The 17685-nt window shown below is 55.7% G+C and overlaps 1 protein-coding gene across 3 annotated transcripts; it reads right to left on the minus strand.

The window, feature by feature from the left end:
- Positions 1 to 2460: 2460 nt before the first annotated feature.
- Positions 2461 to 16474, minus strand: ELAVL3 (ELAV like RNA binding protein 3). Of its 3 annotated transcripts, none has more exons than XM_032465725.1 (7): positions 16088 to 16474; positions 9565 to 9781; positions 9178 to 9281; positions 5619 to 5772; positions 5243 to 5468; positions 4524 to 4562; positions 2461 to 3339 (listed from the first exon to the last, which is right to left on the minus strand). In XM_032465725.1, the coding sequence occupies exons 1-7, from the start codon at positions 16094 to 16096 to the stop codon at positions 2988 to 2990; spliced, it is 1101 nt and encodes a 366-aa protein (XP_032321616.1). In that variant the 5' UTR covers positions 16097 to 16474; the 3' UTR covers positions 2461 to 2987. The 3 variants fall into 3 exon arrangements, with proteins under 3 accessions (XP_032321616.1, XP_032321617.1, XP_032321615.1); XM_032465726.1 differs by having other exon boundaries at positions 2461 to 3318; positions 9565 to 9784; XM_032465724.1 differs by having other exon boundaries at positions 9565 to 9784.
- Positions 16475 to 17685: the final 1211 nt, after the last annotated feature.

Consider the following 17685-nt stretch of genomic DNA (forward strand, 5'->3'; position numbering starts at 1 on the left):
CCTGTCCCCCCCAGGGATGTGGAAGACCCCAGGCCCCCTCCCCCGGGGTGAGGGGCTGGCCTCCAGGAAGGGGGCCTGGCTGGCTGGGCTGAGTTCTGTGTTTTAGAAAAAGAAGTCCCCTCTCAGTCTGGGGGGTTGCGGGGGGCCCAGGCCTCAGTGAGAGGGTGTGGGGAGGTGCCCCCTCTCCAGAGCCCGGCTGCCCCCAGGGTGGGGGACAAACCCAGCCCTTATTGCTCACAGACGCCTCCGCCACGCTGCCCACGTGCGGACACGTGTCCCCGCGTGCGGAGGGCAGAGGGGAGAAAGCCCCAAGGAAACAGCAGAGGGAGAGGGATGGGCCCACTGGGGGGCCTGCCCTGCTGGAGGGGAGCGGGGAGGTCAGGGAGGACTTAAAAACCACAAGAATAAATAGGTTCGTGTATCAAGAACAAGCTAGGGTTTCACCAGCTAAATAGGACTGAAAAAATTCTCAAGACGAGCAAAAATAATCCCATTAAGATCCCGGACGTCGCTGGCCGCGGGGACCGCCCCACAGAGCACAATGCCCCCCCGGGCGCCGCTCGGCTTTCATTACTGTTATTAATAATTATTATTACTTTAATGATTCCACTTCCCCTTTTATAAATAAATTAGGCATAACCACGTATCGGCAAAACTTAAAGAAACAAAGAGAACATCGTGGTTCCTTTAAACTTGCAAACTGGATGAAGGAACAGAAATATACACAAATGTCCTTACAGGTAACAAGGAGGATAAATAGTTAACATAGCAATAAGTTAAAACTACAAGAAGCTCAATTCGGCAAAAAAGTACAAGAAAGTTAACTGGTGCCAGTTTATGTCTGTTTTTTTTCCTTTTTTTTTTTTTAATCTCTTCTGTGTGTGTGGGTTTTTTTTTTCTCTCTTCCTTTTTTTTTGTCGCTTTTTTTCTCTTCTGTTTGTGTTTTTTGTCGCTTTTTTGATTTTTTTTCTTTTTGTTCCTTGCAGCAGAAGCTCCACAGACGTTTAATAACAACACCGGGAGGGGTGGGGGAGAGAGAGCTGGGCAGTCAGATGGGGCCATGGCCGGACACCAAACGCAGGGACACCAGAGGGAGGGCAACTGAGGCTGAAACTGGGGTTTGCAATTCTTAGCTCTGACTGGGCCCACGGTGGGGGGTGGAGGGTGGGGTTGCTGCGAGGGCTCCCAGGGCTCCAGCCTTTGGCTTCTGTTGGATTTTTTTTTTTTTTAACAAAGAATGAAAACTAGGGGAATGGAAAGTCCAGACAGAAGCCAAGGCTGGGGCTCAGGATGGAGGCTGCGTCCACTGCCCTCACTGATCTGGAAAGACGGAAAAACCCAACAAACTGAAAGAGGATGACGAGTGGACGGGAAGGGAACTTGGGGCTGGGCCCCTGGGCCCGTCCACCCCGGGCCTGGCAGGGAGTGAAGGGTGCTTGCTGCTGGGGAGGCCCTGGCGCGTGGAGGCTCAGGGCCTGGCCTCCCTCTCGGCCTTGTGGGCCAGGGCCTTGGCCCAGGGAGGCTCAGCCCCAGGGACGGGGGTCCTTTGGCCTCAAGTGTTGGGGGGGGCTGCCTCCGGCCCACCATGACGCCAAAAGGGGAACGAGGTATCGTGTGTCTGGATGCATGGACGCTGTGTGCGCACGCCTGTGTTCGAGGGCGGCAGGGACCACTGAGGAGCCAGGAGAGAGCTCTGCAGAGAACCTGGGGCAGGGAGCGAGTGGGGCTGAGTGCCAGGAGGAGGGGCTCACCAGCCTCACTGGAGGAAGTGGGCCGCAGACTGGGCTGGGGTCTGGGCGGGGACCTCTCCCCTGGGCCTGAGGGACGCTGTGGGTCCGTGTGGGTGTTACATCTCGGATTCTCCACGACTGGGTGTCTAGATTTGTGTCCAGATGAATCTGCCTCCACTTTCACGTGGCCACGTGCACGTGTGGAGCTATCCCCATGTCCCCGCATGCATGTGCCCACGTTTGTCCCTGGCCACAATCACCTGTGTCCACGCTGATTGTGGCCACATTTGCCCACGTCCATGTTCACCGTGGCCATATTTATGTAGCCCCACACTTCGGTCTTCTGTTTACCTACAAGTCTGTCTACATGTCTGAGTTGGGCCATCAAGTTCCTGAGGCGTGTCTCTGGGTCTGTCTGTGCTGTTATGTGTCCATGGGGTGTGTATGTGTTTGTGTGTGTGCCCCGGCATGTCTTTGCGTGGCTGTATCTCTGTGTAGCCCTGTGGACCCCCCCAGCCTCTCAGCCCTGCTCCCCGTGCCTGCCCCAGTTGGTAAACATAACCTGCCAAAATATTTTCTTTTTTTTTTTTTGTCTTTTTTTTGTGTTTTTTTTTTTCAAGTTCAAGAATCCCCAGTAAAAATTCTCCACGAGGTCTTTTTTCCCTTTTTACAAAAATAGAGTTTTTCTTCCCCTCCCACCCCCCCTTTTTTTTTCATTTTGTTTCTGCTTCCAGCCCCTCCCCCTGCTCCTCACACTCCGCCCAGGGGCTCTGGGCCAGGGATGCCCACACCCCTCTCACGTTTAGCTTTTTTGGGGATTTTTAAACCTGTTCCCACCCCCTCAGGCTCACCAAGGTGTTGGGGAGACCTGGGCAAGGGGGCCTGGGAGGGCACCCCCAGTGCCCCCCCAAGCCATCCATGGAGGGTGGTTGAAGGTGGCTGGGGGCACATCTCTGCTTTCGTTTTAGCCAAAAAAGGAAACAAAAAACCTTCGCCATGAACAAAACCAAGACGAGAGAGTGAACAGCCCAGCCTGAGGGGGGGGTGCGAGGGGAGGCAGAAGGATGGGGTGGGGGACCCCCAGGTACCCCCCACTCCCTGCAGACCCTCCCACCGAGTGCTCACCCTGTGGCTTCCGCAGGGACACGGGGCCCTCGTGCCGTCCGTGGTCTGCTGCGCTGTCTCTCTCGGGCCCCTCTCTCTCTCTCTCTCTCTCTGTCTCTGCTGCCCGGGGAGGGTGGGGAGGGCGGCGGCGGCTCAGGCCTTGTGCTGTTTGCTGGTCTTGAAGGACACCTGCAGCACGCGCTCGCCCAGGCGGTAGCCGTTGAGGCTGGCGATGGCCATGGCCGCCTCATCGTAGTTGGTCATGGTGACGAAGCCGAAGCCCTTGCACTTGTTGGTGGTGAAGTCACGGATGACCTTGACATTGGTGACCGCCCCGAAGGGCCCGAACAGCTGCCACAGCACACTCTCATCAGCCTCCGGAGACAGGTTGTACACGAAGATGCACCAGCCTGCGCCCGCCGCGCCCCCCGACAGGCCCACGCCCGCCAGGCCGCTCATGCCATCAATGGCGATGGGTGAGAACCTGGCGATGAGCGACAGGGGACTACTTTGGGGGTCACGCGGGCTCTGCCCTGACCCCCGGCATGCCCCCGACCCGGTCATGACCTCCAACTGTGCTGTGACCTTGGGACCTTGTGTGTGACCCCTGCATTGTCCTGACCCTGCCACGGCCCTGTGACTTCCCTCTGTGACCCTACTTTAAACTCTACATTCTGAGCCACTGAGACTCCAGCCTCCAATCTCCATCCTGTCCTGACCTCTGACCCTCCCTGAACGTTAGGTACTCACTCATGAGCCTGCCCTGACCCCCGATCCACCCCCTGACCCTATGACCTTGGACCCTGCCTGGTCCTCAGCACTGTTGTCCCTGACCCCTTCCCCACCCCTGACCACCACCCTCCCCTGGGCACCTCTTCCTACCTACCCAACTCCTGCCCTCGCCCTAACTAGGACCCCACCCTGACCCCGCCCTTGGCAATGCTGCCCCACCTGCCCCGCTGGCCACCCTGCCAGGTGGAAGCCCACCCTGTCCACTTCCTTCTAGCATTATTTGTTTGCACAAGCCGTCCCTGTTGCCAGGAACTCTAATTCCGCTCTGCTCCTGTCTACTGAGTGATGTCTCCGCTGGGTCCCCATCACCCCGTCTCCTGCCCCCTTCATAGCCCGATCACTATTCATAGCTATCTCATAAGAGCGGCTGCTTTTTACTAAGCACGTGCGTACTGTGTGCCAAGCACCATGCTCAGAATCATTCCATCTCCATCAGGGACCAACTCTGGCTGGGCCACGTTGTGTCCCCAGCCCCAAGCCAAGCGCCTGGCACTCAGCACATGCTCAACAGCTCTTGACGCTATTAACACGGGGACCGTCACAGAGTCAGGGGCATGGATAACATCGTGGGGGCCTCAAGGTTCATCCCTGACTACCAGGTGGAAGGGGGCATTCTGTGACCCTCAGTAAAGGTTAGCAACAGCGGGGCCAGTGGGGCACAGCTGTGACCTGGGCAACACTGCCTGCCTTTCCATGGGCTAGAGAGGGCCAGACAAGCCTCGCAGGTCCAGTTTTGTAGTAGCTCTTTCTAGGCTCAAGGGCCCCCAAATCTCTTAATGGCCGCACTACTCCAAGACAGAGGCAGTCTAGGGGTGAAGTGGGGGAGGGGTCCATCAGGGCAAGAGTCCAGCGAGGAAGGGAGAGGGGCTGGGGGCAGCGGGGCGGGGGCACTATTACCTCTTGACTCCATAGGCCATGTTGAGCAAATTGTCCAGCCTGTGGAGACAGAAGGGGTGGTCACTGGTGGCTTCTGGGCACGCCCCTCGGCTGTGACGACGGGCAGCCAGCCTGCCCTCCCCACCCCCACCCAGCAGTCCAGCAGCATCAGCCCTGCCCCCGCCTGCCTGCCTGCCCGCTCCCCGCCCGGCTGGACACTGCCTGGCACGGAACCGCAGTCACTCGGGCACTGCCTCTCGCCTGCCCGGCTGTTGCCCGGCCTGCACTGGAGTCCTCGTCTTCCCCCTCCTGGCCACCCAGCCTGGATCGCCTGCCCTTCTCCCCCCAGGCAGGGTTTGGGTCCCCAGAAGGAAAGTTTGGAGCCTCCCCTCCGCAGTGTCAGGGCCAGGCAACTGACAACGCCTCTGACCCGGTTGCTGTGCAGAATAAGGAAGGGTGCCTGGCCTGCAGGTGACTGAGGCGGAGGTGGGGCCAGTCAGAGCCGATCCGATCAGGTGATTCTAAAACTCTTGACGCCAGTAATGCCACTTTGTGTGGCCTGCACACATTGAGCACCTGCTGTATACAAGGGCCAGACCTCAGGCCCTGACAGGCCCCCACATTTCCTCTTTGCTGCCCTCAGCAGCCCCTGAGTGTCCTGGTGTTTTTCCACCCTGCAGAAATGGGGTTGGGAGAGGGCAGCTGTAAGCCTGAGGGGAAGGGAGCGGCAGGGGGCTCACCGGAAGCGCTGTGTCTGATGGTGCAGGGGGCCTGCATAGCGCCGGGCGGAGGACTGGTAGAGGTGAGTGAGCAGGGCCTGCCCGGTCTTCTGACTCGGGTTGTTGGCAAACTTGACTGTGATGGGCTCGGCCGCGCCCAGCGGTTTCTGCCCGTTCAGTCCTTTGATGGCCTCCTCGGCCTCGATCCTCTTGTCAAAGCGGATGAATCCCACACCCCGAGAGACACCTGCCGGGCGCGAGGGTGTCATGGAGATCCCGCCCCTTCCTGTGTGATCCCTCCCCCTCCCCACCACTTTTCCCTGTTTCTCCACTCTGGTCCCATCTCTGTGCCTCTGCCCAGCTCCCCAGCCAGGTGCGCCCTCCTGGGCAGCCTGACCTGTGACCTGGTCCACCAGGATGCGAGAAGTGATGATGCGACCGTATTGGGAGAAGAGCTGCTCCATCTCTTTCTGGCTCATGGTCTTGGGGAGCCCGCTTACGTACAGGTTCGCATCCCGGATGGAGGCAGAGCTGGGTCTGGCATAGGATACCTGGGGGAGGGGGTCAGGCGAACAGGGGTGAGGGCAAGACCCATTTCCCAGATGGGGAGAGTGAGGCCACATCCAAACCACCACTGAGCAACCGAAATCCCTCATCCGTTTACTCAGCAAATACTGTGAGTAGTCACCTTGGGAGGTAGGTAGGGTCGACCAGGGCTTGGTGAGGGGGGCATGGCTGAGATGAAGATAATGTGGCTGGGCCTGAAGAGTGGTCAGAGGGACCCACCGCCCGAGGAGGTCAAAGGAGCTGTGCCCCTGGGGCCACATGTCTCCCTGGGGGCCCCATGACCCCTCACACCCCTAACTCATGTTCTCCATCAACGTTAACAGGTCTCACCCCTTTGGAAAGTGAACCTGGGATGCTGGCCCCTTCTCTTCCCGACTACACCGGGCCCCTCAGGGTCACTCAGATCCTTAATCCCCCAGCTCAACCCTGAGACCCCCAACTATCTGTCCTCAGCATGGGCCTGGCCCCTGAGTTGCACATTTGTGTGACCCTTGCCTCCAAGTGTCCCACAAGAAGCCTTCATGGGGGGGTCACACTCAGCACCCCAACTTGCTCTAACTCAGTAATGGCAATTGGGTCCTCCTGGGTGCTCAGGTTCCCAGCCTTGGGTTGTCCTTGATGTCTCAGTCTATCACTCCCACATCCAACCACCATCCATCTTATGGACTCCACGTTCCTCATCATCCAGGATCCATACACATCTTTCCCCATCCACTGCCCTACAATTGCTCACCCAGACCAGTGAGTGCAGCAGTCTCTGCCCTGGTCTACTTGGCCACCCTTGCCCCCGACAGGCTGTGGTCCCCTCCTACAACAGCAGTCAGAAGGCGCCTGTGCTCATCTGAGCCAGGTCACATCCCCACTCTGCTTAGAACCTCTGTGGCTCCCACCTTCCTCAGAGTTAAAGTGCTTCCCATGGCCCACAAGGCCCTGCACAACTTGCTCCATCACCTCGCTGCCCTCATTTCTGCCCAGTGGCCCTCTCAGTATCTCTTGTCCAGCCATGGGCCTCCTCCATGTTCCCTAAACATACTAGGTGTACTCCAGCCTCAGGGCCTTGGCACTTGCTGTTCCCTGTTCTTGAAATGCTCTTCCCTGCCTTTCTTCTCCAGGTCTTAGTTGAAATACCCTCCCTGTGCTCTCCTGTCTGAATTTGGTCCTCTGCCCTTACCCCCAGTTCCCCTCTCAAAGCACTTCTCTTAGTTGTGAATTAGACACGTATTATTACGATCTTTCGATTCATGTCATTAACTGTGGTCCAGCCCAACAATGAAACTCTCTGCAGCTGTTTAAAAAATGGTGGACGTGTATATTTATTCCCTCAAAACAGTGGCGAGTATTGTGAAGTGGGGGAAAGAAAAGTCCATTTACAGAGCAGCAAGTATAGTGTGACCCCATCTCATTGTGTGGTTAGTGATGTCCTGGAAACATGGTTTGGGGACCCAGATGCCAACAGAGTGACTGACAGCTGGCAGGTCAGTGCGGGGATAGGCTCTTTTCCCCCTTCTTTCTGGGGATGTCTATTTTCTCTTACTTCTAAGTTTACCTCTGGGTAGATAGGGGTCATGGTCAAGGGTCTGGCTTTTGTTTGGGACAGTCCGGTCGTGAGGGTCTGGAGTTGTAAGAGGATATTACTTCATTAGAAATAATGAATTAAAAAACTAACAAAATTAATAAATTGGGCCAAAGGCAGATGGGGGTGAGGGTGCTCACTGGGTGGGGGGAGGGGGGATTCTAATTGATGCAATCGTGCGCACCTGGGGTCCTCCGGAATAAAAAGACAAAACACCACAGCTGTTATTATTTCTAGAACAGTAAAACTCATGGTCATGGATTTGACGGTTTCCACTCTCCCCTGCCCCATAGGGCTGTGAGTTTTTAGGGGTGAGGACTTGTCGATGGATTGGGGCTGGGGGAGAGGGGAAGGGAGGCTGAGCTCCAGGATGGGTGTTTGGGGTCAGGGGTCACCTGAGGCACAGAGTAGGTCTTCAGGGGTCTTTCCCATCCTTCCATGGTGTGGGCTGACCCAGGTCCCTCGTCTGGGTATCAGTCCTCCCACACCACCCTCACAGGATGGGTCCTAGCACACAACGGGTGGAAATATTTTGGGCAGAATCTGCTGAAACACCCAATCAGGGCCAACCACACAACACGGCCACCTGGGCAGACAGACACACACACACAGAGGGCCACACTGTGCTACCCGCTGCACAGCCACAGTGACTATGCCAGCAGTAGTGACACAAGGCCACTGCCACATTGATGGTGACCCTGGGAGTCTTGGGGAATTCCAGGAAGAGTTGCAGAATCACACAGCTGTCACACCACCGCACAAGCCCTCAGTGTCACACACGTTTCACCCCGAAGGGGCACAGCCAGACACACCCACACAACCACACCTGGTCACAGCTGGAGTTGCAGTGTGTCACAAAGCACCTGTCACATAAACACCGTATCACAGACACATAGTGACACATCCAGAGTCAATAACAGCCAGACCCACATGACTGAAAGCCACCCACATGACTGAAAGCCACCCACATAGCTATGGGGTCCCCCCTCCACGTACACTCGCACATCATACAGTGGCCCTCTGGGCCATACGGTTCATCACTAGGTCCACACTCACAGCCCAAGGGCTCCTGGGTCTAGTTGGCCATGAAGGGACCCATCAGGTCACAGCCTCATTGGCCCCCCCATCAGGGAGAGGAAGACGTTCCTGCACCTGTTATGGAGAACTGGGGGCCAGATGGGTGTCCCGCCCCAGCCCAGCCTCCCCTAGGGTTCAGGAGCAGATTTGCAGGGTGGAGCCCAGACACCCCCAGGAGAGCCTAGAGAGGGGTTTCCATGGTGATTCCCCCCCAGGGAACCTGGGCTTGCAGGGTCCCAGCTGCAGCTGCTGAGAGGGGAGGTCGTGGGGGGAGGGGCTCTGCACAAAGGTGGGGGAGGGGCCCACCCCTAATCCTGCCCTCCCAGACCCTAGTTAGGCTCCAGATGGCAGATGGGCCCCCACACCTCCCCCATTTCCATGACAAAGGCAGGGCAGGGGCTGCCCACCGGACCCTGGTCACTCTCTCCTACTGCCTGGCTGACTCCTTGAGTTGCCAGAGAATGTGGGGTTGATTGTCTCCCCACTGACAAGTGAAGAAACTGGGGTTCAGAGAGGCAGAGCCATTGGCCTCACAACTGGGGCCCCAGCCAGAAAGCCTTTGGAGAGTGATTTGAACCCCTTAGGGGATGAGCCATGGAGGATGGGTGGCTGTTGGGGGAATGGGTGTCTGGGTGGCAGTGAAGGGGGCAGTCCAGGTGGGTGGTAATAAAGGGGAAATGGGCTCAGCTGGGATGGGTGGTCAACGGGATGGGCATCAGCGGGGAATGAGGGCGCTGACCTTGATGGTCTTCGTCTGCAGTTTGAGGCCGTTGAGGGTGTTGATCGCTTTGTCTGCATCGTTGGGGTCAGAGTAGTTCACAAACCCGTAGCCAAGGCTCTGTCCTGTAGGCAGGACCAGGACGATGACCTCCCTGTACTTGCCAGTGTCCTCCCACACCCAGGCCTGAGAGGCTGACCACCCCCCTCATGGTTATGAGAACCAAGACTCCACCCTTATCTGTTCCCTCAGAGTACTACCCTGTCCCCAGGACACCTCAGATCTCCCAGGGTCCCACCTGCTCCCATCACCTCCCACCTGGGTCACACCTGTCTCCACACCACACCTGTACTCCTGAGGCTACCACCTCTGTCCCCTACCCCTACCCCCACCTGCGAGCAACCACACCTGTGATCTTGTCCCGAACCAACTTGCAGGACTCGATGTCACCAATGCTGCCAAAGAGACTCTTGAACTCGTCCTGGGTCATGTTCTGGGGCAGATAGTTGACGATGAGGTTGGTCTTGCTGTCATCAGTGGCTCCATTTGTACCAAGGAGTGGCCCGTTGGGCAGGGCCGGGCCGGCCGGGCCCCCCGCCACCTGAGACTCCATGGCCCCGAGTATCTGCTGGAGACAACAGGCCGCACCCGCTCACGGCCCAGTCCCCACACCAGGGACCAGTGGGAGTGAGGAGGTGGTAGATCAGTCATGTCTGACAGGGGCTTGAACATGTGGAGGGGATAAGGTATTATTACAATAGTTCCTTCCACTCCTGGAACACTAGGCAAAGCACTTTACATGTGATTTTACTGTGAAAAAAGTCCATTTACGCCCATTTGCATGTATGCGTGTCTGTTTGTCTAAAATAAATCTGCATTTTTAGAATAACGAAATGAATACTTTTGTCTTCAGAATAAAAATTAAAGCATTTTTATTAGCTTCAAAGCCCTCACAATCACATCCCTGACCATGTACTTCCCTCCTTCCACCAAAGGTAATTTCTACCCCAAATGTGATAATATTTCTTTTGTTTCATGCATAATTTTCCCACTAGGCATTTACCCTCAGTTTTTCCACTGAGATATTCGGGGTTTTTTGTGTATAACATAATAACACCTGCAAATAATGACAATTTTATTTATCGCCAATCTACACGTGTTATTTTTCTTGTCTTATTGCAGGGGCTACCGCGTGATAGTGGCTTCTTTATTCTTGACATTAAAGGAAATGTTTTAAACATTTCCCAGCTAAATATGAACTTTACTATATTTTGTAGATGGGCTTTATCAAGTTAAGAATGTTTAATTTTTCCCTAGTATCCTAATAAGGATAGTAGGATATATTTTTTAAGAATAGGTATTGATTTTTCAAATGGAGGTACTGAAGATTGAACCCAGGACTTTGTGCATGCTAAGCAGGCCCTCTACCACTGAGCTATACCCACCCCCTCTGGATACTGAATCTTACTGAATACTTTTTCTACATCTATTGAAATGATTTTTTGCTTTAATATGTTAATGTTATGAATTACATTAATTAACTTTCCAATATTAAGTTAACTTTCCTCAGAAACTAAACTTGGTCATGTTGCAGTTTTGTTTATATACATTGTCGGATTTGATTTGCCAAATTTTTTGTTGGTTCTTTGTTAATGATTTTTATCCTCTATGTTCAGGAAGATATGCTATTTAAAAATTTAATTCACATGAGGGCTGTGGTACAAGTTAATTATTCTATGACAAATGAGGAATCTGAGGCTCAGAGATGTCAAGGAACTTGTTGAAGTCACACAGCATATCAGTGGTGGCACTGAAACACAAATGCAGACCTGTCTAGAACTGAAGACCACCCTACTATTCTTTGACTATGCCAGTCAATGAGGCAGGTACCAGTTCTGACAACTCCTTGATGTGTGCCCTTAGATACGCTCTTCGCCATCTTGGGGCCTCTGGTTCACTTTGGTGAAAACTCAAAACAGTTAGTAATGGCTATCTTAAAGGCCATGTAGAGAAGAATTTTAAAGCCTCATCTGGGCTCAGACAAAAACAATGCCGGGAGTGCTTTGTATTGTCTATCATGGGCACAGAAAGGAGCATTTTCTTAGGTATTCTCTTACGGCACAGCAGGTGAACAGGTTGCCCTCACCTGAAAACCCAAATTGGGTTTTATCTTCCTAGAGGGATGAATTAAGGATTTAAAGCCATGCTGTTTCAGCAGGAAAGACCACTGTGATTGATTAGCAATGTCTGTTGTGGCCACAGAATTTTTATAAAGAGTCAGCAGGTACACATCCTCTCAGCCACCCCTGGCCCACAAAACAATACCAGAATTGTTCCCAAATATTGGGCATACTGTGTGCCAGGCACAGTGCAAAGCCCTCTACAGGCAATTCTTATCTTATTCACAGGTCTGAAAGGGGAGAGTTTTATTCCCTCTGCTTAACAGATGCTATGGGCTAAATGCTTGTGTCTTTCCAAATTCATATGCTGAAGCCTTAAGCCCCAAAGTGATGGTATTTGGAGGTGGGGCCTTTGGGAGGTAATTATGTCATGAGGGTGGTGCTTTATAAAAAGAGACAGGAGAGAGATCTCTCTCTCCACCATGTGAGAACTCAGTGATAACACAGCTGTCTGCAAACCAGGAAGCAGGCCCTCACCAGGAACCAAATCAGCCCACACCTTGATCTTGGACTTCCCAGCCTCCAGAACTATGAGAAATAAATGTCTGCTGTTTAAACTACCCCGTTTATGGTATTTCAGTCAGCCTGAGCTGACTAAGACAACAGATGAAGAAAGTGAGGTTCAGAGACTATGCAGCCTATAAATGGTGAAACAGGTATTTGTACACGAGCATTTCTGATTCAGAGTCTGTATTTCCAACTTCCACTGCCAACCAAGACTAGTGCTGACTGTAACATTTCCCAGCTGTGTGTTCTCAAATATGCTACTTAATGTTTCTGGACCTCTGCTCCACTTTGCTGCAAACGCCAATTTACTGGCAAAGCGACCAGGGAATAATTTAAAACCAATTGTGGGTGCAGCTGGAAAGCATTCTGGGATCGGCTAGCCATGTCTGCCAGAGGCACAGTCCTGGGAAGTGGAAGCAGGTTTGTCATGTCCACCAGCCCTGCCTCACAATACTGCTATTAGTAATCATCTCACTCCATCAACACCTGTCATGTTAGGTCAGGAACCATGTGAAGTGCTTCAAGGAATGATTTCACTTATTTTTCCCAACAATTTTGAAAGATGGCAACACAATCTCCATTTTATAAGTGAGGAAACATCTCAGAGACATTGGGTGATATAGATGGGGAACTTGATTGCAAACCTGGATTTGCTGGACATCAGAGCTTTTAATGACTGTTTTTAATGACTGGCCAATGCATTGGGGGCATCTCTGCCACCTAATAGCTGTGACAATCTTAGCTCTTCTTTGGGCTTCTGCTTTCTCTCCATTTATTCTTATTTAAAGGATGACACAGAGGGTCAACTCCCTGGCATCTCCAGTTGGCTTGGAGTGGCTGTCTGGGGAAGCTGTCTGGAGGACTATTCTGAAGCCACGTCCAGGCTCACCAGGAACACAAACTGGGTCGATTAGCAATGTCTGCCACAGGCACCTGAAGTAAAGCAGTAATGTAAACGCCACACATCTGCATCCTGGTCTTGTAACATTGACACTTTTCTAATAATGTGGCCATGTATTGAGGGCCTGCTATGTGCCAGACAAAATTCTTTATGTGAAAATTTCCAAGCAATTCTCCCAACATTGAATGTTATGGAACTCTTTTCTCCACTTAACAGATGAGAACACTGAGTCTCACTGAAGGAGGAGGGATTTGCACAAGGTTGGGAAGCATGCAATTGGTGAACAAAGAATTCAGATCCAGGGTTTAGACTCCAGGGCTCACTTTCTTAATGAAAAGGCCAATAATAATAATAATAATAAAAATAACAAAGCAAAGCAAAGTTGCACACCTAATCTATGCCAAACCCTGGGCATCACTACATTTAAATCCACTCTGTTGGCAGAGTCTACTCATTCAATTCAACAAATATTTACTGGGTGCCACCATGTGCCAGCTGCTGGCTCCACCCTCCTCCCTGTGTGTCCTCGGACACTCACGTTGCCTCTCTGGGCCTCTGTCCCACCACTAAAGCTATGGCACAGAAGTCCTCATGTATGAGGAGATGGAGTCTGAATTCCTGTTCAGCAAGCTAGAGCTCTGTGATTGGTTGATAATGTCTGCTATGGGAGCTCAAAAAGCAATCAGCAGTACACAAGCCACTGTTTCAGGGCACCACCGGATTCCAGCTTTGGAAGCATTCCTATGGACCAGGCACTGAACAGGTACAGTCTTCATTGCCTTCCCATAACCACACTGAAAGGTGGATATCATCTCCATTTCTCAGATGGAGAAATTGAGGGTAAAAGGGATCTGTGACTTTGCCCAGGATGACAAGGTGAAGTGGTGGTGATGGTGTTAGGGTTTGACCTCTTTATCTGATGACCCCAGAATCTACAGGGTTACTAGTTCTCTACCCACCGCAAATGCTGTCTTCAAGTTGGATGGCATTAAGAGGTGACTTGGGGGGGGGGGTTCCAACCCAGGATCTTGAGGCCCAGTCTGCTAATCTCACCACCACCCCATCTCCCTCCCATCTGTGCCAGAGCTTAGAGGGATCAGTGTCGCATTTCCTCCAAGGCTGAGCCGGCTGAGCTGCTAATGGGGATCGGATTGGTGGAGGCCACACCCGCCCTGCCTCAGCCCACAGCAAATACATGTCCTGGGATGACACAGGGATCACAGGGACCTTTGAGGACTGTCCCAAGGCACGGATGGAGAGATGAAGTCAGAGGTGAGGAAGGCAGATCAAAGATGGAGAGGCAGACCCTGACTTGCAGCAAAGGAATATTCCCTCCCACTCTCTCCAACTCTTCCTCTGGTTCTCTCCCTCTTTCTGTTTCTCTTTCCCTCTTTCCTCTCAGTTTCTCTCTTCTTCTCTGTCCCCATCTCTCCTCTCTGAACCCTTCTCTATCTCCACCTCCCTTTCTCTCTTTCTCCAACTCTTTTGCACCATCGTACATACATCTGACATGGATTGTGCAGTGAACACACCTGAGGTCACTTGCTGTGTCAGACCCCCTTGGTCCCCAGCTGCGCCCCCTGGCCCTAGTCACGGTGACAGATGCCAGGGTGCCGGTGACAATAGGGCACTGAGTGGCTATGCATGGTAAGGCTAGGCCACCACGTGGTGCTAACTGAGCATCCTACTTCTGGGCCCTTCTCCCTCCACGCAGGGCCCTCATTGTCTCAATACACCCTCTCACTTCCTTCTGGCCTGTCCCCATAGTGGGTCTCTGCCTGAGCACCCTCCATCAGAGTGACCAGGACTCCGAGGGCTTCAAGGCCCTTGTGTGACCTCTGACCACACCCCTCACCATTGTGCATCACCTTCCCTTTCCAAATGAGGGTACAGATCACAGCAACGGATGCTGTACTGTTGTGGGGGTGCCAACGGTCCTCAGGAGGCCTCACTCAAGTTTCTGGATCTAGGTGAGCAGCGTAAGGCACAGAGAGGGGAAGGGGCTGGCCAGAGATCACACAGCAGAAAAGGGTGATCTCTCTTGGGCCTCCTTTCTTAGAACCAGGTGGGCGGGTCCCAGGGTCCAGCAGGGGAGAGGCCCAGGCATGGAGGGAGTGCTGAGCATTCCCCCAGCCACTATGCTCGCTTCTACTCGAAAAAGAGGCCTAGAAAGAGACACAGCGTACAGAGACATACACACAGAGACTAGAGAGACAGAAAGAGCTTAAGAAGGAGGCCCGGGCGCCGGGACCAGACAAAGGACGCTCGGCGGCGCGGGGAGCGGAGTTGCGCGGCGGGGGCGGGGGCGGAGCCGAGGTGGGGCTAGAATTGGCTAGCCCCGCCCCCGGGACACGCCCGGGCTGCCGAGTGGAAATCCGAGGGCTCGGGCGAGGCCGGGCCCCTGGGGCCCCGGGGCGGGGCCTAGATGGGCGGGGCATGGGCGTGGTTAGGAAGGGCGTGGCCGGGCGTGGCCACGCGCTCGGGAGCTGACCAGCTCGGTGGCTGCTGAAAGCACCGGGAGCTGGGCGAGTGTCTCCGGCTGGCTGGCAGGCGGGCGCGCTCAAGGTCACCCCGCGGCCCAGGGCTCAGGCGGGGTGGGGCGCCTGGGCCTGGGCTAGGGGACCTGCCTGAGCTCCTTACCCCATCCCCTGGGGGGCGGGGGCTCAGGGACGGAGCAGCAACCCCCCCTCGGCGGGCCCTCCTCTCCCCTCCCCCTCCCCGCAGCCTGAGGCGCCCGCGCGAGGCTACGGCCCGCGAAGAAGCGCCGAGAAACAAAGGGACGCGGCGGCGGTGGCGGCGGGCCCGCGGGGCCTCCGGGCGCGCCCCCTCCTCTCCCCTCCCCGCTTGCCGCAAGGTCGACGGACTCGAGGACGAGACGCCCGGCTCCCGGGCGCGGTCGAGGCCCAGGGCGCGCGATCCGACGCCACCCCTTCCCTGGGGCTCTCAGGGACTCCTTGCCGCCTTGTCCTGGCCCAGCACCAGTGATTGGGCCCTGTGTTTGCCTGGGAGGCCTGCTGGGTCCGGGCCTGGATGGAGGAGGCATCCTCCGCCGCTGCGGCCCCTCCCCCATCAGGCCTGCTGAAGGGGGGCAATCCCGCCCCCAGGCCGCCGTAGGATGTCTCCCGAATCGCAGCTCGGTTCCCTAAGGCCTCTCAAGCCAGACTCCAAGCGACCCTCAGGACTCTGGGCGCGGCCCTGCCCACTCTCTGGCCCCGAGGCTCGGTCCTACCCCCCCACCCCGGGCCTAGCTAGGCCTGGTCCTACCCCCCCTCCCCATCTTCTCGGAGCCTGTGCCTAACCCTTCTCCGACCAGGTTCCCTCTCAGCGACAGGGGAATACCTACAGTGACCATTCTTGTGTGCCCGGCGGGCGCGGTCCGTGTTGAGGGCGGCTCCGGGGGTCGTGCACTCCTTGGGGGGCGCTCGATGCTCACGCTGGGGTCCCGCCCAGGCGGCTTCTGGTGTGGCCGCTGCAAAGGTCTCGTTGAGGGCAGCGGCTCCCTCGAGGGCCGGGGACGGGCCCGAGCCCGGGTGCGCGCGCGCGGATAACCGGGCCCCGGGGTGGCCTGCGGGTGGCAGGGGATGGAAAGAGGGAGCGGGCGCGGGACTGAGAACGCCCCCTGCGCGGCCCCGCGGGGCCCGGGGAGGTTGCGCTTTCCGACAGAGATCGCGGCGCTCTGCCTTTCGCCGCCGCCCCTCGGCCCGGCCTGTCCGGTCCCCGGTGTCTAGTCCTCTCCCCTCGCCCGCCCTCCCTCCCTCCCTCCGGCCCGCGCTGCGCGCTCCGCGCTCTGGGCCGCGCCGCCGCCGCCCCCAGCCCTTTATAGCAGCAGCTGCCAGCGCCAGCGTCGCTTATTGGCTGCGGCAACTGAGCCCCGCCTCCTCGCGGCGCCCGACGGCGCGGCAGGTGGAAGCGAGCGCGCGCTGGCCAGCACTCCGCACCCCAAGAAAGCACATCCTGGGGACTCGGGTTGCCAGATTCGCGCCCCTTTGCCCTCACGGATTCTGCTTCCTGCGTTGGCGCTCCTTCTTGGGCGGGCTTCCTGCTCGGAAGACAGGAAGGGTTCCCCTCTCTCCAGTACCCAGAGTTGGAGGAGCAAAGACCGCTAGGAGGTATTGGTGGCCCGATTGTAGTACCTTCAGGAGGTGCTGTCTACCGACAGGACTGGAGAGGGAGGACGAATCAAGACTTCAAGGGAAGAGGCCTGGGTCCTCAGATTTGAGGGGATCAGGTGTAGTCCTAAAACCAAGGGAGGAATGTGGAGGTGGCTGGGAATCTAGTCCGCCTGCAGAAGGAATCAGAATCCTGTGGATTCTGAGCTGGCTAGGTGTCTCTAGGGTTCAAACCCCGCTTAGGGAGGATGGGCACCTAACAGTGCAGGGAGACTCAGCAGTGCTCCAAAGAGGGTGAAGAAGTTTGGGGCTTAGTGTTCCAGGCAAACCCCGCTGGTGACTTGAAAGCCCCGGGAAACCATCGGGCCCTCTTCTACCCCATAAACTTATGGTGGACGATTCTGCCATGTAAATACTGGCTTCCCCGGCTCGTGATTGGTCGGCCTCTGGAGTCGCGCTCTCTCTGCAAGCGGGGACCTGGCCTTTCACTCAGGCGATAGGGGATGGCGTCTCCTTTGGTGCGCGGGCGTTAAGTACATGTTTTTGTAGGGGCGGCCACCAGGCGCTAGGAGGTATTCCCGCTAGAGCACTAGGGGCACCTTCGAGTGAGGCTTCAGCACCACAGACAGCGGTCCGACGGCCAGGTCCAGGGCGCTGCGGGCAGGGTCGCCCGGGTCCCCCAACCTGAGAGTCACAGACCAAAATCTATTCTCGTCTCTGCACGCCCTTTTAGGCTGCAGACTGTCCGAGAGTGCCATCAAACCCAGTGAAGAGTGCCTAATTTGACCAATCAGGGATGGCCTTCGAGAGGACCAATTGCGGGAAGATGCCT

The sequence above is a fragment of the Camelus ferus genome, chromosome 22 (genome assembly GCF_009834535.1).
Source record: "Camelus ferus isolate YT-003-E chromosome 22, BCGSAC_Cfer_1.0, whole genome shotgun sequence".
Taxonomy (NCBI): Eukaryota; Metazoa; Chordata; class Mammalia; order Artiodactyla; family Camelidae; genus Camelus; species Camelus ferus.

Coding starts and splice junctions, on each gene's coding strand:
- ELAVL3 (XM_032465724.1), bottom strand. Junction 9,282..9,564: donor GGTTCGGGACAAGATCACAG/GTGTGGTTGCTC, acceptor TCCTGCCTACAG/GACAGAGCCTTGGCTACGGG. Junction 5,469..5,618: donor CCTGGTGGACCAGGTCACAG/GTCAGGCTGCCC, acceptor CGCGCCCGGCAG/GTGTCTCTCGGGGTGTGGGA.